We start from the raw sequence: 27,466 nt of genomic DNA on the forward strand, positions 1-27,466 counted from the left end.
CCCCTAATCATTTTTGTTGCCCTTTTCTGAACCTTTTCCAATTCCAATATATTTTTCTTGAGATGGGGAGGCCACATCTGCAAGCAGTGTTCAAGATGTGGGCGTACTATGGATTTATATAGAGTCAATATGATATTTTCTGTCTTATTATCAATCCCTTTCTTAATGATTCCCAACATTCTGTTCGCTTTTTTGACTGCCGCTGCTGCACTGCACACTGAGTGGATGTTTTCAGAGAACTATCCACAATAACGCCAAGATCTCTTTCTTGAGTTGTAACAGCAAATTTTTTGACCTTCCTAGTTATATTTTTACACTTCGTTTGCCAGAGTTTATGCTCCTTTCTATTTTCCTCATTAGGATTTAACTTCCACTTTTTAAAGGATCATAGAAACATAGAATATCTGAGTTGGAAGGGACCTCAGGAGGTCATCTAGTCCAACCCCCTGCTCAAAGCAGGACCAATTCCCAACTAAATCATCCCAGCCAGGGCTTTGTCAAGCCTGACCTTAAAAACCTCTAAGGAAGGAGATTCCACCACCTCCCTAGGTAACCCATTTCAGTGCTTCACCACCCTCCTAGTGAAAAAGTTTTTCCTAATATCCAACCTAAACCTCCCCAACTGCAACTTGAGACCATTACTCCTTGTTCTGTCATCAGGTACCACTGAGAACAGTCTAGATCCATCCTCTTTGGAACCCCCTTTCAGGTAGTTGAAAGCAGCTATCAAATCCCCCCTCATTCTTCTCTTCTGCAGACTAAACAATCCCAGTTCCCTCAGCCTCTCCTCATAAGTCATGTGCTCCAGCCCCCTAATCATTTTTGCTGCCCTCCGCTGGACTCTTTCCAATTTTTCCACATCCTTCTTGTAGTGTGGGGCCCAAAACTGGACACAGTACTACAGATGAGGCCTCACCAATGTCGAATAGAGGGGAACGATCACGTCCCTCGATCTGCTGGCAATGCCCCTACTTATACAGCCCAGAATGCCGTTAGCCTTCTTGGCAACAAGGGCACACTGTTGACTCATATCCAGCTTCTCGTCCACTGTAACCCCTAGGTCCTTTTTTGCAGAACTGCTTCCTAGCCATTCGGTCCCTAGTCTGTAACAGGATGACTTTTTGTGTCTCATTCTTCTTTTACTTTGTTGTTTAGCCAGTTTTGGTGGCAGTTTTTTGGTTCTCTTACTATGTTTTTTCATGTGGAGTATACAATTAAGTTGAACCTCTATTACATTGTTTTTAAAAAGGGATTTCACTTTTGGTGCTGTACCTTTTAATTTCTGTTTAATTAACCTCCTCATTTTTGTGTACTCCCCTTTCTGAAATTAAATGCTACAGTGTTGGGCTGCTGTGGTATTTTCCCCGCCACAGGTATGTTAAGTTTAATTATATTATGGTCACTATTACTAAGCGGTCCAACGATATTCATCTCTTGGATCAGATCCTGTGCTCCACTTAGGACTAAATCAAGAATTGCCTCTCCTCTTGTGGGTTCCAGGATTAGCTGCTCCAAGAAGCAGTCATTTAAGGTGTGAAGAAACTTTATCTCTGCATCCCGTCCTGAGGTGACATGTACCTAGTCAATATGGTGATAGATGCAATCCCCCTTTATTACTGAGTTTTTTATTTTTTTAGCCTCTCTAATCTCCTTGAGCATTTCACAGTCACTATCACCATCCTGGTCAGGTGGTCGGTAATATATCCCTACTGCTATATTCTTTTTATTAGAGCATGGGATTACTATCCTTAGAGATTCTATGATATAGTTTGGTTCATTTAAGATTTTTACTTCATTTGATTCTATACTCTCTTTCACATATAGTGCCACTCCCCGACCAGCATGACCTGTTTTGTCCTTCCGATATATATTGTATCCTGGTATTACTGTGTTCCATTGATTATCCTCATTCCACCAAGTTTCTATGATGCCCATTATATATCAATATCCTCATTTAATACAAAGCACACTAGTTCACCCTTCTTATTATTGAGACTTCTAGCATTTGTATATAAGCACTTTAAAAACTTGTTACTTTTTAGCTGTCTGCCATTACATGATGTAATTGAATGGGACTTTGTTTCATTTGACTGTTTCTCATCAGATCCTACCTGTATTTTATCATTTTCCATCCTCTCCTCCTTACTAGGATATAGAGAATCTCCATTAATAGATCCTCCCCTAAGGAGGCCACAGTAAAGAATAAATAAAAACATCAGGATTGGGCCTAATATGATTTACAAATCATGACTATGGATGACATTAAGTAATCTCTTACTTCTAGAATACATGAACACTGTACTTTATGCATCTGCTCATGGGGATTTTCTCTCTTTCACAACTTCCTGGCCAGGATCAATACTCCATTCTAATATTGTTTGACTTTTGCTGTGTTGGATGCTACTGATCCCAATCTTGCCTCTGTAGTCATTTTTCTTCATTGTCCCTCTCCCTCTTTTGGTAAGGGTCCCAGAGGCCTTTTATCCTTGCCCTCCTCCTCTTTTCCTTTTACATCATATATCTGTGTGACCTCATCCACTCTAACTATCATCTTACACTGAGTCACAAATCTCCTGCTGTGTTTCCCCACAACCAATTCCACATTTCAGCATATTTCTGAAATTTCCACCTGGATGGGTTGCCAACAGCTTAAACTTAACATGGCTTAAACTGAACTCCTTATTTTTCCTCTGAAAATTTCTTCCCTTTCTCCTTTATCTGTCTCTGTTGACAACACTACAATGCTCTGTCACTTTGGCCTATACTCTGAGGGATCATCTTTGACACTTCCGTCTCCTTCATCCAGATTGTGAGCAAAACCTGAGGCTTTTATTGCTTGACATTTATGAGATCTGACCTTTTCTTTCTGTCCAAACAGTAAACACTTTCATGCAGGATATTATCACATTCCACCTTAACTACAGCAACTACGGCCTTTCCAGCCTCCTGGATGTCCACATTGCCCCCACGTCAATCCACTCAAAACACAACTACTAAAATAATTTACCATGCATGTCAATCTGACAGTATCCCTTTCCATTTCTCAGTTGGGTCCTGATTCACCACTGTATTACTTCAGTTTTACACCATTATAACTCAATGGAGCTCTGCTGATATAAAACTGGTGTAACATAGTGGAAAATCAGGTTCCTTGTCTTCACCTTCCAGACCCTAGCAGACACTCCTTCCTACTTAGCTACCTCCTCTTTTACTGCATTGCCTTCTGCCTATTTTGCTCAGCCTATGATGCCAGCCTTGATGCTTCATATTTGACTGCTTCTCCAGCACACAGAATACCATTCCTGAGTTGGTCTACCAGGCCATTGTCCTCTCCTCATTCAGGGCCTGATCGAACAAAACATTTTAAATATATGAACTTCCTCCTTCAATGTAACTATACATCTGCTTAAAGTTAATCATGGGCATAATTGCTTTCTTGGATTGGACTCCCAAATACCTATCAAAGACTCTCATCTATTCCAATTCCTTCAAAAAAGAATTAAAGACTTTTGTATTTAGTTAAATTTATTTACCTGTATTAAAAATTAGAAATAATGGATGCTGCACATAAGCCTTTGCTGAGTACCTACAAAACCTTATTGTCATAGTTCTGTCCTTCCTCTATTTAGCTCTTCCTACTCTTCTGATATCCCTTTTGTTGCATTATTTCTGAAATTAGATTGTAAGCTTTTCAGGCAAGGACCACGTTTTATTAGAACAGTGAGATGCCAAGCACACTTTTGGAATTATAAAATAATAAATAATAATTCCAAAACCAGGCACTGTGATAGTTCAAAGATCAGATGCGCCAGTTATTTTGTAAGCAGGGTTCAATATATTGTTTTAGTATTGCATAATGCTGTATGCATATGAAACATATGAAGTAAAAATAATCATACATTACAACATTTTTACAATAATTTTTCACATTGTATTTTGTTCTTATAGATTTAGGTGTAACATTTTAAAAATAATTTACATTCTCAACCAAAGATAAAACAAATTCAAATTGAAAATAGAATAAAATATTGCCCGGTAAGAATTAGAGTGACATTTTCTACAAACTATCAAATCCTACTCAAATCTTTGGTGAAATGCATTTGGGGGCAATGGTATAACTGCCAGTTCATAGACGATGTGAACACAGAAATAACATGTCAGAAATTTCTCATTGCTAACAGCCAAGGTTGTTGAACACTTTAAAATCCACAATTTAAATTAAAAAATGTAATGGAGCAACTACGTGGGAGCATTAAGATTATTGGCCAAGACAGAGTTTTCTGCTATAACTGTATAAACATTAGTTATGATGGAATTACTTTCCACAAACAAAGTTAAAAAATTTACACTCCAAGAATGGCTTAGTGGTTTAAGCATCAGTTTGAAATAGAGGTTTAAATCCCAACTCAGCCATTCATCCTATAAGTTGGATAAATTGAGTTACATCTAAGTTATTGTGTGGGAACATTTCAGTTGGATTCTTAGAAACCAAATTCATTTCCAATCTACATAGACATTTAAAAAAACTGAATTGCACTTTTCATAAGACTAAGAACGTGTCCCAGTGACCTTTACCATCATTTCCTCTCCCTTTATATTTGTGCATTGTGGTCTGAGCAGAATTTCCACATGGCAGATGTTCATCATACTCCCACAACTATACGAAAGCTCATGAAGCACTTCGGAAACATACACGCACACACACACACACACACACACACATCATCATTCTGTTCCCAACCAAATTTGTGCTTGTAACTTGAAGGAAAATGTACATTTTGGGAAGAATGGGGAACAATTGTTTGCAGCCTGATTTTTTAATTTTAGGAAGTAAAAAATGACAATTTTTTCTGTGAACTGAATATAGCCATATAGAATCCAGGAGTCACATGAGATTCTGACATCCGGCCTGGTGCAGTTTGGTTTTAATGATGCCATGCTGAGCAAACAGACTGGGCATATTCCCACTGAATAGAATTCACCATTTCAGCAGTCTAGGACTATTGGGAGAGCAAGGATAAGATTGTCTCTAAGTTGTCATTTGTTTCTCATGGCAGTTTTATGAGGGAGGAAGTTGGGCGATTGCTCCAAAGTATTCATGCTTTTGGTTTGTTTGTATTTAAAGCAGATCTGTAACTTTGAACATACAGGCTAGTAATATTTGTGTTTTTTTATCAGAATGACAATATTTTTTTCATGCGACAGGTGGGTGAGGTAAAATCTTTTATTGGACCAATTTCTGTTGGTGAAAGAGACAAGCTTTCAGGCTATACAGAAAAGAAGAACTTTTGTGTAGCTTGAAAGCTTGTCTCTCTCACCAACGGAGGTTGGTCCAATAAAAGATATTACCTCGCCCACCTTGTCTCTAATATCCTGGGACCGAGATGGCTACAACACTACAAACAACATTTTCAGCAGAATTTGGCTCCTCTTTCTATTGATGATCTAGCTGCTTTTATAAGAGACAAACATTTTTCCAATTTTCTTTTCTCCTGCAGGCACTAGACAGTCAAAACAGCTAAGCGAGAATGAGTTGGATTCCATTCCATATGGTGCATTATCAACAGAATTATTTTCTATGTTCCACTCAGTCCTGCCTGTGCAAACTCATTCAAGACAGTGGGGTTGAATGAGTTCTTTTTTTATTTTATTCAGCCCCTGCAGCACCCCCACTGACCCAGTGTGGTGCTGCAGGCACACCCTGCTTCAGTTTGCCTTCTCTCAGAGACCCTTAAGAACGCCACAAAGTCCAGAAGGTATGAAAACTTCCCCACTAGGATTCTAATTTATTAAATCCAAATCATACTTGAAATAACGTCTCTTTCCATGGGCTCAGAGGGTTGTACAATCCTCCTCCCTGGAGCCAATGATTCTGATTCCTAACTTCTCTAGCCTGTAATATCTCCCATTGGCTCATGGATTGCACAGCCCTCCTTCTTGGAGACAGTAGTCTCTGTGGAGCTCCCCTCCCACAGAAGAGCTTTCTTTCTGAGCACCTCCTGGCAATTGAGCAGAGACGGCCTTTTATTGGATGGCTCAGGTGCTCGTTATTCAATTAACTGACTAGATAGGCTAGTTCCCCTTAAATTAGCTTGTCACATATAGCTTGGGCTTGGACTCCCCTTAAATGGGGCCAGCAACCCTGTGAATAATTTTATTATACCACCCTCATCACTATAATACCTGAATGCAATGAGGGGATCTCATGAAGATAATGGGGAGTAACTAAGGACCTGATTTGGTCTGCAAAACTTTTATTATGAGTGATATGTAAGGAGGAAAAAAATCCAGCTTGATTTTCATCCCAGGCTACGTTTATAAGGCTGACAGTTAAGAAATATTTTTTTCTTTCTTTCTTTCTTTCTTTACTTGTAAAATAGCAATCTTTTAAAGTTTGGATACCTTAAATTAGATATGTCCTATATCCAAATTCTTTTCCTGCTATTCAAATATATTAATTATCTGCAATTCACACAGAATCACATTTTATATGGAATTGGTTACGATACAAACATGCAACACAGAGTCCTGTGGCACCTTTAAGACTAACAGATGTATTGGGTGAATACCCACGAAAGCTTATGCGCCAATACATCTGTTAGTCTTAAAGGTGCCACAGGACTCTCTGTTGCTTTTTACAGATCCAGACTAACACGGCTACCCCTCTGATACTTGATACAAACATGGAATCCCACACTGGCAGTTTAGAGTCACTTTTCACAGTAGAACTGAAGCTTAAGTGGTTTTTCCTGAAGTGATAAAACAGACTGGTTAGTATTGCCCAGTTAAGATCCAATTAGATGAAAAAAGTACCAAAAAATTGATGAAGGTCACAGTGAAAGCTTTATCCCCCGAAGACAAGTTTAAAGAAAGATGCTTTGTAATAGCAGAGAAAAGGTTATTTGTTTTATTTTTTCTATGATTGTCAGTCATTCATTACCCATCTGTCTTATGACACCTCTTAATGTCAAAGCAGCCCCAAAATATTAATGTGCCAGGAGGATAAAACAGCTAAGCAACTTTAATTCAATAGAAAAAATAAAAGCCAATTTGTTCTTTGTCAATTTTCTCTGGTTTTCAAAGTCAGGAAGTGGCTTAGTATTGTTAGTCATTAGTTGGAAGTAAAATATCAACTATTCAAAAATGTATTAAATTGTTTTATTTTTAATAAGGAGATATAATTCCTCTTTAGATTTTAGCAAACCTTTATGGCCTTTTTCTTTTCTATTTTTGTTTCTGAGGATTAAGTTTAATTTTCAACTTTTTTATAAAACAAACAGTATATTGAAAAATCCATTAACGTTAACTTTATTTTCTGTTCTAATCTCTTTTTTCTTTTCTAGATTAATTAAAATAATTGTGCATAGAATTCTATTTATTTCCATAACAACCTATATGCATGCATTTAGAGAGAGAGAGAGAGGTTGTAATGGAAATATACATATATGTATACACATCATATATATACACACACATCTAAATAATGTGTATGTATTACTGTATATATATTAGTAACATATGAACTTTAAAAATGCTATTAAATTACCTTCCTTAAATAAGTAAAGAGAAAAAATTGTTCTTCAGATTTTGGCTAAATTTTATCTATTCATTTCCCCCCTTTCGAGGCTTAGTTTAAATTTCCACATTTTTATATATATATGCATATGTATAGGGTCCAGCTATATGTGGAATGGACTAGCATATATACGGAATTAAGCTGAATCCTATGTACGGTGATTTTGCTATCTCTCTCTCTCACACACACACACTTTGGTCTTTAGTGGGAAACTCCCCATTCTCCCCACCCTCAGAGCAGAGAGGACATTTAAATAAATATTAGAGAAAGCATTGTAAGGAAGGAGTACTGGGGAAAATTTGAGTTGGAGGTTTGATATTATATTATCACAGTCCTTTTTAGAGGTCACAGTCGATATCTGGACTCCATTGTGCTAAATGTCATACAAACTCACATGATGTAGGAAGTGTAGTTGTAGCTGTGTCGGCCCCAGGATATCAGAGAGACAAGGGGGGTGAGATAATATCTTTTATTGGACTATGTAACAGTGGTCGGGTGTGTCTGCAGTCTTTAAACAGTTCCGGCCCTGGTACTGGCAGTACCCCAGGGATTCTTCCCAGGAGGCAGTGCCGTCTTGGTCTGTTCTGGCCCCAGATCTCCAGCTGGGCCTCTGAACAGCTCAGATCCCTTTCTGAGGGTTATCACTGTCCAATTGTAGGACACTTCCCTAGTGGCATATGGGGGGACCAAGACCTGGTCACTACTCCAGGTCCCAGCCCAGGGACCCTAAGAATAGCAGCCATGAACCACTGTGTTCCTTTAATGAAACTGCTTTCAGTTCCCTAGGCCACTTCCCTGAGGCCCCAGCCTTCACTGATGCTTCACCCTTATGTCAGGGCTCTCCTATATTCAAGGCCCAGCAGCCAGCCAGGAGCTCTTTCTTGCTTCCCTGGTCCCTGCCAGGACTGAGCTATCCATGGCACTGCATTTCCCTTTGGCCAGCCAGGAGCACCATCTGCACTCCTCTGGCTCGAGGAAGGAACTGTCTGTCTCTGGCTCTGCAGTTCCTTTTTATATGGTCCTCTTGGGCATCATTTGGCTGCTCCTTGCAGCCTCTCTGATTAGCTAGCCCTTTGTAGCCTCTCTTGGCTGCTCGGAGGACTTAGCTCCACTGCTCCTTTCCTGCGACAAATGTGGCAGGATTCTGAGGCTTCCAGCAGGGGGCCTCTGGACCTAGTCCACCCCATCACAGACAACTTCTGTGAGAGAGACAGAGCTGTTCAGCATATTTGGAGCTGTATGTAGTGGTCAGAGGGTTATAGATGGTGAAACTGGTGATGATAATATTTCATTTCTTTTCTACTTCCTGAGCAAATGCAAGAAACAAAACATTATCCCCAAAGGTCTCACTATTACCCTCTGACCACTACATACAACTCTAATTATGCTGAACAGCTCTGTCTCTCACCAACAGAAGTTGATCCAATGAAAGATTATTACCTCACCCATCTTGTCTCTCTAAAACTCATACAATGACATTTTCAATTATTAATACACTGACAATGGTAGCTGTTGGAACTGGACAGATTTCAGGACCTTCTGAGGGAGTAAACTATGTTGCCAAATCACCACTATCTATGGTCTGGTGATATATTACAGGATTCTTTTGTACATGTCTATTAATTAGAGCTGGTCAAAATTCATCTAAATGTTCATGGGAAATTATCAACATATTTCATTATGATAATGACAGTTAAAATATTTAGATTATTCTATTCTATGCTATTATAACAGTCAAAATGATGAAGTTGAAACAAAATGATTCAATAAGATCAAAATGAAATATTTTGGAATATTCCTTTTTGTGAAAAAACTCAGAGATATATTGACTTTTCATCAAAATTTGGGACAAAATCAAATTCTGAAGTATCAGAATTTACCATAGGCTGAAAAACAGAAAATAATTTTTTCAGCCAGCTCTACTATTGATACAGTGGATCCTAAATAGCCTCTCTTCTGGCCTTGCCCACAGAGTTCACTGGATTTACAGATAACTTGCAATGAATAAAACAAGAAGGGAATATGGCTAACATGTTGGTGGTGGAGTCCTGATCCAGGGCCCATGGACTGTGACCTAAGGAATTTATCAAGCTTTGAGCTGTGGCTGTGCAGGAGGCAAAGAAAATAATTGTAACATCCCTCATAACTAAGGCTAAGATTTTGTCATGGTTGTCTTTAGTAAAAGTCGCAGACAGGTCACAGCGAATAAACAAAAATTCACGTAAGCCCGTGACTTGTCCCTGGGTCCAGCACCCACTCCTGCTGGGACTCTGGCATCCCCCTCACCATTCACACTGGCCGAGAGTGCTGCCGCCCTCCCCCCACTATGCATGGCGGCTCAAAGGGAGTGTGGCTGGGAGCTGCAGGTCCCCTGGCGGCAGCTGGGAACTGCAGGAGGCCCCTGCAGTAACTGGGAACTGCCAGGGCCCTACCGACTGACAGCTTCAGCCCCACCGCCCCAGGGCTGAAGCAGAAATATCATAGAGGTCTCTGGAAGTCACAGATTCTGTGACATTCATGACCTCCATTTAGCCTTACTCATAGTATATACAAGTCATACACAGTGGAACTGCTCCCAGGGGTGGATAATTTGATTAATATGAGATGACTAACTGAAATCGAGTAGATATTTTACCCGTGAGGAATTTGCAGGTTACTTTGAGGATACCATCTCTTGAATTGAGACAATTTGCTGAGTCCCTATGTGACAGGGAATTCCTGAGGGGACAAAATGGAGCCATCTCTGTTCAAGTTTCATCCAGTGTTGCTCACTGAACTCCTTGAAATACGGTGTGTGCTTCATTGTACTCATATTCCTCCTAACTTTCTAATGAAATTGCTGAACTTTGCAAGTTACGATAACGTCCTTTGTAAAGTGAACACCTGAACCACACACCTCACTAATATCCTTAATACCAAATTCACAGAATACCAAAGAGATACCTGATGACAACAAAGCTTCAAGCATTACGATAATGTCCTTTGTAATGTGAACACCTGAACCACACACCTCACTAATATCCTTAATACCAAATACACAAAATACCAAAGAGATACCTGATGACAACAAAGCTTCAAGCAATATCAACCTCAGATGGAAATCTTAGAACACTAAAGTAATTAAAGTTTCAGAATATCATCTTAGAAGAATTTTCAAAATGACTTGACAACAAATGATGGGAGGTGTGAGCAATCAGGATTAATTCCTCCTCAAATCACTGGATGCCTGATTAGGGCTAAATTGTACATAGTCTTACTCCCCCAGGGCAGAGAACAGACACTGCCCAGCCATTGTGTTCCCTGGCACACAAATTGGAGAAATCCATCATGAACAGCAGTATTAGTCTCCACCTTTCTTGAGTGTGCTCCTAGCCAGCCCGTCCTCCAGACAGATTAATGAGCTCAACTGGGTTGCACTAGGACCACCAGATTGGCTGGCCTGCCTGATTGTCTGAAGGAAGCCAGCAGGCCTGTTTTTAAGTTCAGCAGCAGCTGCAATTACTCATACCCTTGCCTTGTTTCCAGCCTTGCCACCTAGCTTTATTCTTGTCGTGTTCCAGTAGGCTCCAGCCTTGGTTCCTCCTGCCTCCGGCTCCGACCCTGGGCTCAACACCTGGGTTCTGACTCCAACTCTAATCCTTGACTCCAGTCCCTGGCTCCCGACTCCTGCTCCAACCACTAGCCCCATTTGTGGGTATGTCTTCACTACCCGCCGGATCGGTGGGTAGTAATCGATCCCTGAACGCGCTCCCCGTTGACTCCGGAACTCCACCAGAGTGAGAGGCGGAAGCGGAGTCGACGGGGGAGCCGCGGCCGTCGATCCCGCGCCGTGAGGACCCGAGGTAAGTTGATCTAAGATACGTCGACTTCAGCTACACTATTCTTGTAGCTGAAGTTGCGTATCTTAGATCGATCCCCCCCGAGTGTAGACCAGCCCTGTGACACCACCAAAGAAAGCTACAGGGGAAACATGAGGGTGGGGCTATTGCCCTAATCCGCATCCACAATGGCTACCAGAGCTAGGCCAGCAAAGGGATATGCACACTGACCTCTGTGAAAGGGCATAGCAGAAGCTGCTAAGATCTATGCTCCCCTATGTAAGTGGAGGCATTGCGCCTTGCTAAGGCACAATGGGTCTGAGAATGGCTGCCAGTATTTAGCACCTCTTCAGCCCTTCCATGCAATCCCAAATCTTGCCCTGATGTTGAAAGATCCTTAGAATACAGACTGTGTCTTCCTCTGTGTTCTGTATAGAGTTCAACACAGCAATGGCATTAATCAAATAATGTATACTAATAATAAATAAATATTGATACTATTAACCTGAATTTTAATAGTACTCTCTTTACAGATCTTAAACATACAATGGGCCAGATCCTAAGCTGATGTAAATTAGCCCAACTCAATTGACTTCAAAGGAGCTAGACTGATTAACATCAACTGAAGGTCTTTTCCATTTTGTGTTTGGATTTTTTGCAAAGGGATAGCACAGACAGGACATATTAAATATGACTTATATAAGTACAGCCTTAGTATTTCAGTGCTTCTCAGTGTTAAAAAAAACTACTTTGTACTGTATTTAATTATAACTGATTTATGTGGAACTCTGTCAAAATATTATCATTAGCTTTTAATGTGCATTGCAAACACTCTCTCAGAACACCACTCCTTGAGCATTTGGAGTGTATCTTCTTCTCCTCACTATTCTAAACATTAACAATTAAAATTAAACACTTCTGACAGAATATCTTTGGTTTTTATTGTCCTCGGTGTATCAGTTGGTCACCAGTGTTCATGAACCTCCTTGATTACACAAATAGATATTACCCATCAGAAAAGCTCACAAGTCAAAAATTTGCACAGTTCTGTCAATCAAGAGCTTCACCAGGGAACAGTGATAAGAAACCAGTGGCAGAAATAATCTTTATCCCCAGATCAACCAAGCTCAGTTCAAATACTGCCTTTCCAAAAAGGGCTACTGATGAACTGTGCTGTTTTGTAGAACACTAGTATGTCACATAGATTGGAAACTCACAATGACTGCAAATCAAGGAAATGACAAGCTTGCAAAGTTGTGTTTTGTTTTCTTTTTAAGCCACAGAGCTGTTCCAAATGCAGGCAGTCATGGGTTTGCTTCCTGCCTATTCTTTTTATCATCTGTGCCATGAAGCCGGATAACTTCCCATCAAAAAGAAGCTGTATCGTTGATTTGTCAGCCTTGGGAAAAATCATTTGAAATGCAGCCTATGTCCATGATGACAAAGGACAGGCTGGGATAAAAAATTTATGCGAGCTACTGCTGTGCGAGACTCATAATAATCTCCTTTGTTGCTCAGAGGGTTAGGTCACATATGAGGGTTAAAGATTTTTCCCTCTTGGGTGAAGTGTATTAACAAAATCATTTGCTTACCGGAGGATCCTGATCTTCAGCTGAAACTGTAGCGATAACAGTGCCCTTGATTGCATCGGGAGCAACCATTCCCCTGTAGAGAGCTTTGCTAAATACTGGGGAGTAATCATTCATATCCTGCAAAATATAATTAAGAGTTTAGTTCTCAAGTTGAAACAAGATTATGGACCTATCCACAATTGTTCTTTCAAACTATACTCATTCACTCCCTTCCCATTAGAGAACCCATTTGCCACTGTCAGCCTTTCCATACTCTCAATTCTATTACTATCACACAAGCCTGGCACCCAAGAGGAAGATGCCAAATTTTCAATACAATATTATTGTGTGAGGGATCAACGTAAAGTAATTCTACTTCAGAAAACAGTCTGTCACCCAAGTAAATAAAGCTTCCACGGACTGCAGAGATTCTTATGACAGTTGTTTTTCAAGCAATGTCCCACAATATGGCTTTGTTAATTTTCTAAACCGGATGAGCTTGCTCTTTCCTGAAAGTGCTTTTTACACTATATGTGACAGAATGACAAGAAAATACAGGACCAGCTTACTATAAACACTTTATGAGAGCCTAAATTATGCTTTTCATAGTGACCTATGTATTGTGAAGGAAAAATTTATGTTAGAAGCAGAGGTACGTTATACTGAGGGAGACAGTAAAAAGAAAATAAAAATATAAAGCAAAGTTCAACCATGCTCAGCTGAAGGACCATTAATAACTGCCCTATCAGGAGCCAAATACATTTTGAAGCTTCTCTCCAGCAATACTGTAATTCGTTAATAGGAACAATCATTTAGGGCTGGTCTACACTTACCCGGTAGTTCGGCGGCAAGCGATCGAACTTCTGGGTTCGACTTATCGCGTCTTGTCTGGACGCGATAAGTCGAACCAGGAAGTGCTCGCCGTCGACTGCGGTACTCCAGCTAGACGAGAGGAGTATCCCGGAGTCGACGGGGGAGCCTGCCTGCTGCGTGTGGACCGAGGTAAGTTCGAACTAAGGTACTTCGAACTTCAGCTACGTTATTCACGTAGCTGAAGTTGCGTACCTTAGTTCGAATTAGGGGGTTAGTGTAGACCTGGCCTTACCTTGATAGTGTGATCTATCCTGAAATATGTACTTTATAAATAACACAATCAGGATCAAGGCCCACTAAATTTAGTTTTATTTATTTCATTTTTTTAAATTAAATAAATGCAACTTTAAACCAGTTTTTACTTTTCATTTAATGTCTGTTTTCTGCTTTAAACCTATTTTCATAATTTGAATGTATTAGTAACAGATTTATACATTTTTGCAATTGCAGAGAAAACAGATGAGTTAATCTCATTAAAAAATGCATTAACTCTTTTGACTTTTTAAATGACCAAAATCAAAGAGGGAGTGCATGGAGATGAGCACATTGTCCCAAACACGCAGGAAAAATGCCAACGTGTGAAGGATGTGGTTTTAATTAGGCTGCATCTTTATTATCTCGTTTGGGAATTATCTGGCAATGCACTGCACTGTACAAATTATCATTCCCTCCTCACCCATTTCCAACTACTTGTGGAAGGTGGCCATCAGTCCCCCCACAAATTCACCACCCTCCCCTCACATAAGTGCTCGGGGGGCTGAGAAAAGGGGATTGTTAGGAGCTTCGGTCTCATTCCCCAGCTGCTTTAGGGGATGCCTTCCCCCAGAGTGTACTTCCAATTCCAGTTTTTCAGGGAACCAGACCCCTATAGAACAAGTACCTGCACTGGACACCTGCCACTAGTTTGGCTGCCACTCCCCACTGCCCTCCAGGTTTCCAAATACTTAATAAGTCCCTCCCAAACCAAAAATATATCCTGGATCGGAGAGCTGTATTCCATTAACCCTGAAAATTTTGGTGTGCAATTATCAACTTCCCACTCCTGATGATTCACACTTTGTAAACCTACAGAGGCCTGATAGAATCCCACCACACTGTCCACTGTAGTATTTCAAACCAGTTTGCAGTCTGCCCAGGGTAAAGGTCCCGGATCTGCCCTAAATCTCTCTGTCCTTGATGATTAAGTCCCCCCACCCTATACAAAATCCCAGATCATTTTCACCCTGGTGTACAGTAATCATTTCAACTGCCATTTCTTGGATGCTCCTCTTGCCAAGACAACTCAGGTTTGCCTCAGCACCAAAGGCCCAGCTGCAAACCTCTAGGGAACTGGTTGCCCACCTCTGGGCCCATAGCTCCAAACATTGGCTCTTCCCTTGCTCCTGATATAACAACCCTTTGTCCATATCCATATGGATAAAGTAGAGTAGCCTCAATAATGAGGCCCAGCTGTGAACTTCCAAGGGGAACTGGCCACCTGCCTGTGGGCCAAATGCGAGACAGAGCTCTACTGGCAGGTAAGGGCATAAATAGATATATAAACTCTCCCTGCTGGTCCACATGGGGCCCAATGGCTTTCAAGAGCCTCTCTATCCAGTCCCTAGATCAGGTGATGCCTAACTCCCTTCCACCCCCCCCCCCACCACCACCAAAAGGAGGGGGGAACCCTTAAAAGAGCCACATCCTCTTTCTTGCTGCTTGACCAGACAAATCCCTCCCCACCTTTGAGGCTGTGGGGGTTGAATTTTGCAAATTGTTCAATTAAAATAGATCAGAATTCCTTACATTGGATTATGGGGATAGAAATGGGTGCCTTCAAATTTGCTGACCTTTTCCAGCTGGGCATCTTACTTCATCTGACAATGTAAAATGGAAGACTAATTTACACAAACAAATCACATTTTTCTAAATACTTCAAAGTGATGCCAAGTTTGACAAAAGTTAAGGCCTTGCTCTACCTTGCCCCGAAAGACTCATTCTGGAATCTTTGTATTGCTGTGTGTGTGTGTGCGCACACATGTGTATGTATATATAGAAAGAGTTTTGAAGCATCACACAGCAATCTCAGATTATAGGAGTCCATCCACACTCCATTTTTGATTATTACTATTTATTATTTGTATAACTGTTAACATCTAGACAGAATAAAAAGATGGTTCCTGCCCCAAACATGGGGAAAAGATGCTGGATTCATCTAGTGAAGTTGATCTGATCACATATACAGGTGTAAGCACCAAAACAATCAGAGAGTCTAAATTAAAACTAACCCAAGTACAGATTTAGGCACCAGCTATTATGTACTCCATACAAATTTTAGTTCAGGTTTAAGACTGTCTATACCAGTGGTTCTCAACTTCCATAGTAGGATCCCTGCTGGAACTACCCTCCTATTTAGCAATAAGGGAAGGGCAGGTCATGAACTTGTGACCATCTGTCCCCCACCCCAGATGAGGACTCCTGGTATCAATCATGCTGGAAAAAATCCAAGTAACAATGAAGATCATATGCATGTCCTGGGGATATACCCATGTTCCAAAATTCCAGGAAAATAATGACTAAACAAATCTTAAATACAGGTCTTCTAATTTAAATTTTGCCTCCTATGTTAGGAAAAGGGCATGGGGGTGGGTATAATAGGCCAGGGAAGGCCGTTGCCATGGGACACTGGGCCAGGGATGCTGTGGTCCCGGGCCTGCCGGCGCGACTGGGGCTGCTCTGGCCGGGGCTTGGATCGGTCGGCTGGCTGGGGCTACTCCGGACTGGGCTTGAGTCGGTTGGCCGGCTGGGGCTGGCCTATGGCTCCTCTGGCGGTGACGGCGGGGGAGCGGCTTGGGGTTCCAGCCAGCCAGGGGCTTCTCTGGCCACAGGGCGGCAGGGGGCTCTGGTTGGAAGGGGTGGGGCTCAGGACGTCGTGTGGAAGGGGTGGGGCTGTGGGGCTAGTCTCCCCAAAGGGGGGTGGGAGTCTGTAGCCCAGTGGGCCAACTTACCTGTATTATATTCATTGCTTTGTTATTTTGCTTTATTATATTTAATAGTAATGCAAGGAACCTACAGGCTTTTATCCTGTAAGATTTGGCTTTAGTAGATAGTGTGAGGCTTGAGGCCTATAACCTTTGGTATAGATAAACTTAAGTAACTCATAAGTTATAGGGAACTGAAAGTAGCATGCAAGAGGGGGAATTTGGTCCAGAATACTGACATCAGCCACCGACAGAACACAGCTGACCCCAGCACAGAACATAGTTGACACCAGCTTCCAGAAAGTTCCGGGCAGGACCTCTGACCGCAAAGCTGCCATGACAGCAAATTGACATGTATGCTAATAGGGTAACATCATACATATACTAACCTATAGAAAACGGACACCTTAAGGGAAAGAAATACAAATAAGGACCTCTATTGAATATGCATTGGTCATGGAGCTTCAGCATAACCTACTATAAAAGTAACATCCCAGGGGCAGCAGAGAGGTTGTCAAGATGTAGACCATAGGAGGGGCAAGAATGATGGCCACCAGGGAAGATGCGGACGGTGACAGTGATGAAAAAGATAATGGTTAAGTTTGAAAGATAAGGGTGTAAGTATGGACGTCCAAATGTACTTTCTGTATCATCTCTATCTGCTTTTGTTAAGTTTAAATGTGTGCATAACTTTGGTAAATTATTAATAAATCATATATTTATATATAGAGAGAGTTCCTATAGTGTGAGTGTTGCACCTGTGCACATCGGGGTTCCCAAATTATATGGTAATTTTACAATAAACTTACTAGGCCTGATCTTGGGACAAGAACCTGTTAATCCTCAAGTTACAATTATATATACCCAACTTTGGTTCAGGCTACAAGTCCACCCGTCACACATGGAACAGGGAACTGACATTTTCAAAATGTAAGAAAGAAAACAAACAAACAAAAAACCACCCCACCTACATCCCACCCAACATCAACAACCCTGCACTGATTTATCAATAAGTTTAAATATGCAAACACAGAAAAGTCTATGAATCCATTAGATGCATAAGTATTAGCTATTAGATGTATAAGTAAATATAGCATTTGCATTGTGGAAATGTTAATGATACTATAAAAATCTTGGCCAAAGTTTTCAAAAAATAGGATCCTCCAGTTAAGCTCCTTAACCTCTACATTCTTAATGACTTCAGTGGGAGCCGCTGGGTGTTGAGCAGTTTTGAAAACCAGCCTACTTATTTGAGAGGTTAAATCAGGATGTAAGAACCTAGATTGAGGTCCTGTTTTTGAAAGTCTTCATCTTTTAATTTTCATATTTGACATTCATTAGATTTAAACTTGTAATCTTAACATAATAGTAACATAGGTTTGGGTAGGGTTTTTTATTATTGTTATTATTATTATCTACTTATAATTATATGGCTTTAACTTTACCTCAAATTATAATTTAAGTCAAGGAGAAATTGTATTTTTAAAAGTTAATGCTTCTGTCATTGGCTTGGGAGAGGTATGATGCCATGTTTGGGGAGAGAGACACACACAAAGCAAAACAAAGAGGAAGCCCTTTCTATGGGATTTGGAGTCAAGGCTCTTGGACACTTACACAGACCTGCAAATTACCTCCCTAAGGGGAGGATTTATCTGAAACTGCACATATTTTCCTTTGTGCTGGCAGGATAGTTCTGATGCCAATAATACATTTTCTTTTAAGTGGAAAAATGTGAGAAGGGACAGATTTTTCATGCCAAAACAGTTCTGGACTTGTACTTCACTTTGGTGATTTTTAAAAAATCATCTCCTGAAGGGTTCTAACTGCAATAATTATTAAATAATACATTGCAGCAAAAAGTAATTTGCAATTCTTCCTTTCCTGGTTTTGTTTGTTACTTCTTTTCTTTCACTGTCTTTAACCTACACAGTTTACTTTATGTTCTTAGTGTTTGCTGGCAAACAATCACATTCATGGACAATGCAAACCAAAGAAGCATGAATTAAGTGAATGTAAACTCCTACTTCACAAAGAGATTAAGACAGTCACCCACTGCATGCAAACAAAGCTTCTGCATTCATTGTGTATTTGACTCTTGATTAGTGAATATGAATGAGACTACGCATGCCAATGGGAATGAGAAGGTCTAAACTACAGGTAGAGTATCTCTTTAAAGAAAGAAAAGCGCAACTTTTTCAATACTTTGACAGGAACCTTCGTCATGAGCTCTCCAATTAAATTAGAATCTACTACTTTCATTTATAAAGGTTTAAATACAGGATGGCCAAATGGGCCTCTCAGACATTGTTAAATAACTTTTTTCTCATATTGGGACTGCAATTCAAATCCCCTTCTATCTGATTAGACAGATCAGTGCTTAAATAATTAAAAAAAAATCAGATCAATCTGATTGCATTTTCATTACTAGTGATGCAACTTGAATGGATGTTATGATTTTTCCAAGATCTGCTCATATTTGTTACATGGTCGTCTCTCAACTACAACCCTAGGAATATCACATTACCACTGTACTGGAAATCTGAGGGAAAAGTTGTTTTTGTGCTTATCTGAACCTACTGAGGTTCTTTTGTTGCTATTTGGAGTCATGTCCCAGTTATTTAAGTCTGAGCGATGTTATTTATGGATCTGGTTATGAACAGTAACCATTTCCTGTCCATATTCCTTTAATTATTGTGGTGAATATACGAAGCCTTATCCTCTGCTACCCTCTTCCTGTGCTTCCTGCAGGAACTGTAGAAGGGAGCTTTAGACCTGGTCTGGACTTTGGTGTAACTTAGAGTAGCTCCATGGCAGCACCTCTGTGGGGATATTGTCCAGCAGCCATTTCTACATCTTTAATGACCCCCTTTACACTGAATTGCATCAAAGGAGACATAGAGCAGAAGAGAACTGGATCCACTGTATATTCAAAAGACTATCTTTGACACAGAGGCATAGACATTTCAGGTGTCCCCCACTCCTGCTTCCTCATTGAAACTTACCAGAGACATAGATGAGAGAGGAGCAAACCATTTCAGATAAAATAAAACCAAACCCAAACAATCTCCCAAACCAAACCCAGCCTGATTTCTTTTAATTTGGCAGGTGAAAGTTCAGATTTCAACCTTATTTTACATTTTCACATGCATCTCCACTTTCACGTTTCAGCCAATACCAGAAGCAGGAGTGCCAAAGTGTCAATAAAACTGCTTTCCCAGTGTATCTGGCTCTAGACGCAGGCAGTACAGCAAACCTCATTAGTTTAGAAAGTGCATCCTTGCAAAATTACATCCTTAATTAGTTTGAATAAGCATTTGGCGCATCTGCCTCCAACGTAAATCTCTTATATTTTCGAGGAACACCTACTACTAATTTGGATTATACCTGGATAGCATTGTAGTTGAATGAAATCCAGAACAGAATTCCACAGTGGTCTTAGTTCAGAAGTTTTTGTCTTTGCAGATACCCGTAAAATAATTTATAATTTTGTTTCTTTCAAAGACCATCAGGAGATGGGTCAGAGCAGACCCTGAAACAAAGTGAGTCCAGACTCTTGACTGAATAAACGTATTCCTTCAGTAGATACTTTACAATACAGTGCTATATATAGCTGTTACTGACTCCTGTAGGGGGATTCCTTATGCTATAAATTGAGACAGTCTGAGATTTTGCCCAGCCCTTTAAGTAGTACAGATTTTAACCATTCTTTTTGGTGACCCTATGTGATTGTTATATTTACCGGTAGTCCCTCAGAGAGCAAAGGTTAATCCTCAAACTTCTTGTAAAACTTGCCTAAGTGACATATTTGATTGTTAGTTGAATATATATCACTTTTTTTTGGTGATAACAGACATTCTGGACCAGGGAGGATGAGAGGGGTCAGCAGCTTAACTGAATGGCACTAGCGCATGCACCAGCTCAGGTGCATCCCCTTCTCCCAGGTCCAGACTCTTAAAAGAGCCAATACTCTAGTCCAGAAAAATACCCACCTTTGAGATTGCGGGCAGCAGGGCCGGCTTTAGGCCAATTCCACCAATTCCCCCGAATCGGGCCCCGCGCCTAAGAGGGCCCCGCGCCCAGTGGCAGGGCTATGGGGGTGGGGGCAAGTGGCCGAGAATCCCTTCCCTGGCTCGAGGCTCCTTTTTAATTTTTACTCACCCGGCGACGCTCCAGGTCTTTGGCGGCACTTCGGCAGCAGGTCCTTCAGTGCCGCCGAAGACCCGGAGCGAGTGAAGGACCCACCGCCGAAGACTAGGAGCGCCGCCCGGTGAGTACAAGCCCCACGTGTTTTTTTCCGTGTTTTTTTTTTTTTTTTTAGTCATCCCTGCCGGGGCCCCGTCGAAACTGTTCAAATTGGGCCCCGCACTTCCTAAAGCCGGCCCTGGCGGGCAGTGTGGAATGCTGCAAACAAGTATATCGGAATGTAAAAGGCTAAGGGTTAAAGAGAACTAGCAGCATAGGCCTTGAGTAATACATATATCCAGCTGGCTTCTAAAACATAGCATGCTGGCTGGCATGGTAGCTCATCCTCTTTTACTAGTGCTCAGTGGAGCGGTAGGCATAGCTCTTATCCTGCTGTTTGTGTCGGTTAGAGAGTGGGGAGGAAAAGACACTCCCTATACTGTGTTTTGCTCCACACAAACCCACCAACTGCTCCTTTGCAGCACAGGGAAGGATTCTCCCCTTTCACTGGAAGACTAGCTTTGTTTCAGAGGCCTAATAATCTTTTGGGCATATTTATGGAATATTTAAGGTAAGCTACACACGTAAGAGAAGATTTTTTTTAGTTGGGAAAATCATATCTGGATCTGTCAACCACAACAATGTTGATTTAAAACATGTCTATTGTTTTCAGATAATACATGACAAGTTTAGCATTCTCTGAAAGTTTTTGTCATCTTCTATATGTTCTTATGTGTCCTTAGTGACTGAAAATCAGAGACTTAAGATAGAAATGTCAGAAAGAGAAATTCTGTTTAAGGATGATACAGAACATCCACTGCTATGGGAAATGAAAAGGAAACCATATTTATATATTTATTTTTCTAAGGTATTTGAATCAGCAGCAAACGAATATGCATATAAAGTCAATAGTAAGGCAGAGGGACTTTGTCCTAAAACTGCCTTTCCACCAAGACTAATTTTACACAAGAACTTTTCCTAGTAAATCTCACGTGTTTGTGCTGAATAAAATGTCCTCTCCCACTTGGCAGCAAGATATTTTGGCGATTTATGGACAGATAAGAAAAAGGGTTATCCCTCTCCCCCACACTTTTCAACAGCCAAAACTGCCTGCTCATTTTACATATTAGACACCAGGCTTCCAGTTTGGGGTTTAGGTTAAAATAAAAAATAATTGATATCCACATAAAAACCACTATGGAGTTTCAGCAGAATTGACAGTGTGTACTCAAGAAAGGTCCAGGAGTGGAACAATGGGTGTGAGAGTATATGTACTTTTCTTTAAATTTGTGGCATAAATCAAGGCAGGAAGTAGTTGGCAGAAGTTCTAGGCAGAAACTCTGCATGTGAAATGGAGAGAAAGAGAGAGAGAGAGAGAAGCTTTAGTGATAATACTGTTTTTCTTATTCTAATAAAGTTCCTTTTCAGTATCAGAAGAAACTGACTCTTTACAGCAATTTATTATTTTCACAGTTTCTTTGTCTGTATTGACAGTGATGTATAGTAAAACTTCAGTCTCTCCCTACATTATAACTTCGTATAGTTAATACTATTTGTCCTTAGCATTTATAAGCACTAAAAAGCATCAATGATGTTGTAAAAGAAAAAGCATTGTTTTTTTTAATTATTATTATTATTTCTGGTGAAAAATGTCAATATGCGGAATTCAGCCTGCATCTGATTTTTGTTTAAACATGGGAGCTGAGCATAGTCTTCATTTCTAACACTGCAGATCTGGGCCAAGATCTTCAAAGCCTAGATACTTAACTTACACTCCCGACTCCAAATTTAGGCACATAAATAAATTGGCCTGATTTTCAAAAGGGCTGAGCATGCAGAAGCTTTTAAGGAACCATGGATTCAAGGGACCATGAGCCAGGTAGGGATAGCTGGAGTGAAGCATACTCCAGAGACACACCCTAACTGCCCCAACATGCCCCTTCAACAGGGCCTGTGGGGAAGGAGGTGAAGGAGCTGGTTATGAAATTACTTACCTTACAATAAACAGTGGTTCTTAAAGATGTGTTGTCCAGATGTATTCCACTTGTGGTGTGCATGCACCCAAGATTAGAATCTTTTGGCCAGCTTCTCAAGGAAGCTGCCCATGCTGCCTGAGCCCTAATAAAATAAATTCTAATCTGAGCTGCGGGATATAAATTGGCTAATTTATAACAGAGTCTAATATAGACCGACATCTACTTTGATAGTCTCTGCATTGAAATGGCCTGGCCCTATCAATATGTCTGCATATACTAAGAAGAGTCTTGAGAGACTCAAAATGTAAATTCTAAAGTAAATAATTAACTAGTGCTCTAAGGACACAAAATATATGTAATGTAGCCTCCCCCTCATTGGTATGTGGTTTGACAGAAAGCAGATAAGTATCTTTGGTTCAAATGAAAACCAGTAAGTACCTTAGGTAAGAATTTGAGATGGAGCCTATGTGTGACCTTATCCTTATGAAAAATTGAATATGGAAGGTCTGCCATAAGAGCCTTATTTTCCCAAATTTCTGGCTGATGTAATTGCTACAGAAATGCTGATTTTATGGATAAATGTAGCAATGAGTAAGTTGCCAAAGGCTCAGATGGGGATCCCATCAAACTCTATAGGGTCACATTGAGGGTCGAGAGAGGGTAAGTTTCCCCAACTTGGGGGGAAACAAATGCAAAGCCCTTTAGGAATTCAGCCACCATAGGGTGGGAGAAAACTGTGCAACTCTGGATTAGGGAGAGGGGTGAGATGTGTTGATATAGCTGTTAAATGCACTCAAGTAGAACTAAGAGACAATTCTGAGTTCTTGAAAATCAACAAGTAGTCCAGGATATCTGAGATTTGGGTATTTATAGGGGGTAAGTGACGTTGCTCAACCCACTGCCACCTGGCAGCATATGTAAGCCTGGTGGAATCCTTCCTGTTCAATCAATCAAAATGTTTTGAAGATCTAAAGGACATGATCTCTCTATATCTGTCATCCATCCAGAATGTGAGGTGGAAGAAAGATGGATTCAGATGCAGGATGCTCCCATCTTCCTGGGAGATCAAGTCGAAAAGAAGAGGCAAGTGTTTTGGAGAGTATGTTGATAGGCTCATCAGACCCAAGTACCAAAACTGAATTAGCCACATTGGAGCTCCTGCCTGATCTCTTTCAAAAGCACTGTGATCAGCAGGATGGGTGCATATCATCTGGATGGGTGCATATCATCCGTAAAATGAAGAATGTATCTGATAAAAAACCAAGCAGAATTTGGGTAATTTCTTGTTCTCATCTTTGTAAAGAGATCTACTGATGATTGACCTCATTCCTGGGAGATGCTTCATACTACGGACTCTCTGATAGTCAACTCATGGTCCATGGGGACCTGTCTGCTCAGGAAGTCTGTCAATGAACTGCCCTAAGTGCTAAGAGGCTTATGTGCAACCTCTTTTCCTTCTGGGTCCATCAGCACTGAACTTGATGGCAGTTGAGAGAAGCTCCCCATCGTACAAGGGATGCATCAGTCACAAGGACTTTGGTGGGAAGAACAAACCAACCTTGCACACATGATTGGGATCTTTCCACCAATTTACGAAGGGAAGGATATTGAGGGGAACTAGCACTGACTTGATAGGTGTCCATTTGGTATATACACCAATTTCAGAGAGACTTCCATATAGCATAAGTGAAGGTTAGCATGCTGCATGACAAATCTACATGAGGCCATGTGCCTGGGGAAACTCAAACAGGTTCTCACTGAGGTATGTGACTGATTCGGTAGCTTGTTAATGAGGATTGTCATAGATTTGAGGCAGGTAAACTTGAGGCAGTTAAGCTCTGGCTGTGGGGGAGTCTATCACCAGAAAAATTCCTAAGGTGCATAATCCTTCTACAAAGGTTTTTCATATTGACTCATTTAATAGCGATGTGTGAATAAATTGGGCAAAGCAAGTTATAGGATTCTTCACAAATATTACACAACAGAAGTAAAGTCAAAGCATAATAAAGGAACAAGGTTTTCTCCTTATCATAGCTCCACTTTATATTCTGTTTCTTGTTTTGTTTCACATTGCTTGCATTCGACAGAATATGAAAGGAGCAGGAAAGGACATGTATTTCCCATAGTTCCCCTGTGCAAAGGGTAAAAAAGTATGCTGAGAGTGCAGTACAGGAGAAAGTTCATATACCCTCATTTAGCAGAATGTATAGTAGCTACCCCTGGAACTATTCCACATAACAAAATGAGGACTGATCCATGGATTTCTTGAAGCCATCTCTATTGCTAACCCAGCTGTCATCTTAGCTCTAGCATGATCTGTTCCCCTCCATCCCTTAAAGTCATAAAGTCATGTTTCCAAGGATTAAAGGAGTCTTTTCTACAAACAACTCTCTAAAAAACTAATATTGGCATTGCTGGAAAGAAAAGAGAAAATGCTAAACACAATGGTAAGTAAACCAGGACAATCATCTTGGAGTGGGGATGAGGAGAACGGAAGTACTGGAGAGAAAGGGCATTAAATCTGAAAATCAGTTTAAAAAAAAAAAGATTGAAAAAGGTAAGACAGTTACTAACTAAAATACACTAATGGTCAATAAGGTACTCAGGCAGCTGGTGGTCAACTGAGGGGAGGATCAAGACTAGTGCAGGATAGAAATATTTGAGTTAGGGGGATACCAGAAGAAGACAAGTCTGAAAACCTAACTGTATTTCCAGAGATATTAATAAATATTTTAACAAGGGTGACCCCAAGACACCCTTTATGTCTGCCTCCAACAGAACTTCAGCAATATAAATGTATAATATTTAGATAGGTAAAATAACCTCCTCTTTCCCCTCCCTCAAACTGGGGAAAGTAAATAATTAGAATTCAAAGTAGTAGATCTGCATCCTGGGCTGCATCTAAACTGTCCTCAGCACAACTGAGTGAGGTGGGGGTTAAAGATAGTTATAAGGCCAGCCACCTTTGCAGCTCCTGGATCCTGTAGCAACTGGGGACTGGATTAGTCCCTGTTATAAATTAGAGCAGCCCCAGAGTTTCCCCAATTTACTCCTGGCATTCTAAGGGGCTGTTTCAATAACTACAGATCCAAGGCTTAAGGTAGCACAAAAGCCACAACTCTCTTTCCTCTTATACCTATACCCCCTGTGCTAGTGATTGGGAGGGAGGATGGCAGCCCCATGGCAACTTGGAAGAGGTAAGGGTGGTAAAGGGGGTGTCCTTGGTCTGCTAGTTACAGCTGCTTTCCATTACTAGATGGATGCAAAGCAGTCATAGTGGAGAATGGAGTCTGGCCATAGATACATATTCCCTTTTTCCTCCCCACCCCAGCAAACCAGTGATACAGTTCATGACTGTAAACATGTTTTTTCTTTACTGCTAAGATGTAAAATACCCTGAACTCTTATGTGTTCTGACTGTTGCTAACCGAAGATAATTTGGTCTAGCATGTTTTGCTATAACATTTATAAATTTTTTAAGGAAAATGTAAATAACAAAAATTAAGCAGCACATTTCTCACTACATATATTAATACAAACAACAGTGACTCAAGATGACACTTCAGTAATAATATAAAATATAATATAATATAATATAATATAATACAATATAATATAATACCTTACAAAAGCTCCTTTGTAAAAGTGCTATTTTAGCCAACAAGTACAATTATGCTATTCGACTTGCACACACCAACAGGGCTGGCTCTAGCTTTTTTGTTGCCCCAAGCAAAAAAAAAAAGGGCGGCAGCCGCAGGGAGCGCGTGGAGGCTCGCAGGGGGGGAAGGGCACTGCAGCCCGCTTGCAGCTGGGAGAGAGGGGCTCCCCCCTCCGGCTTTGGGGTGCCTCTCCTGGCCGGGCAGGCGGAGCCCCCGGGGGCTGCAGGAGGTGCTGGCTCAGCCACTCCTTTAAAGGCGGCTCGGCCGGGCCGGGCTCAGAACGGTGCGGGAGGCAGAGGCCGGTGCAGGTGGCGGGGAGTGGCGTGTCCCGGGGAGCCCGACGGCACGATGAGCGGCGGGGATCGTTAGTTCCTGCCCCCCCGGTCCGGGGTCCATGCCCCTGCAGGGCTGGGCTGGGACTGGCGGAGCACGGGGAGCTGGCCGGGGGCTCCGGAGCTGCGGACCAGGCTGCCAAAGTGGGGGGGGAGGGGGAAGAACCATGGCAGGGCGGCGGAATGTGCTGCCCCAAGATTGGCTGGAATGCCACCCCTTACAATGTGCTGCCCCAGGCACGTGCTTTCTCGTCTGGTGCCTGGAGCCGGCCCTGCACACCAAAACCATTTGGCATTTGCCCCTCAGTCCACTAGAACATACTCCTGTGAAGTCTGATTAAAGGTGCTGTGTGATAAAAATCAGTGTTAGCCTTCCCTCCCCAACACTACACAAAAGCAAACAATTTCCAGTAATCTTAATTTTTTAGCTTACTGAAACACGATTACACATTATTTTAAAAGAAAGTTTATAAATCTTAGTTTTTATACCATGACTGTCACCACAGTATTTCAATTTCA

At 41.1% G+C, this 27,466-nt stretch overlaps 1 protein-coding gene across 1 annotated transcript in view; it reads right to left on the reverse strand.

Annotated features, from left to right (window-relative positions):
• Nucleotides 1–27,466, reverse strand: part of PCDH15 (protocadherin related 15) — an 812,634-nt gene that overhangs the window by 175,312 nt on the left and 609,856 nt on the right. The window contains exon 20 of the mRNA XM_026651074.1: nucleotides 12,987–13,103. Coding sequence (XP_026506859.1) covers nucleotides 12,987–13,103 — 117 coding nt within the window. The remainder of the gene's footprint in view (nucleotides 1–12,986; nucleotides 13,104–27,466) is intronic.

Source organism: Terrapene carolina, unplaced genomic scaffold, assembly GCF_002925995.2.
Source record: "Terrapene carolina triunguis isolate 2854851 unplaced genomic scaffold, T_m_triunguis-2.0 Scaffold95, whole genome shotgun sequence".
Taxonomy (NCBI): domain Eukaryota; kingdom Metazoa; phylum Chordata; order Testudines; family Emydidae; genus Terrapene; species Terrapene triunguis.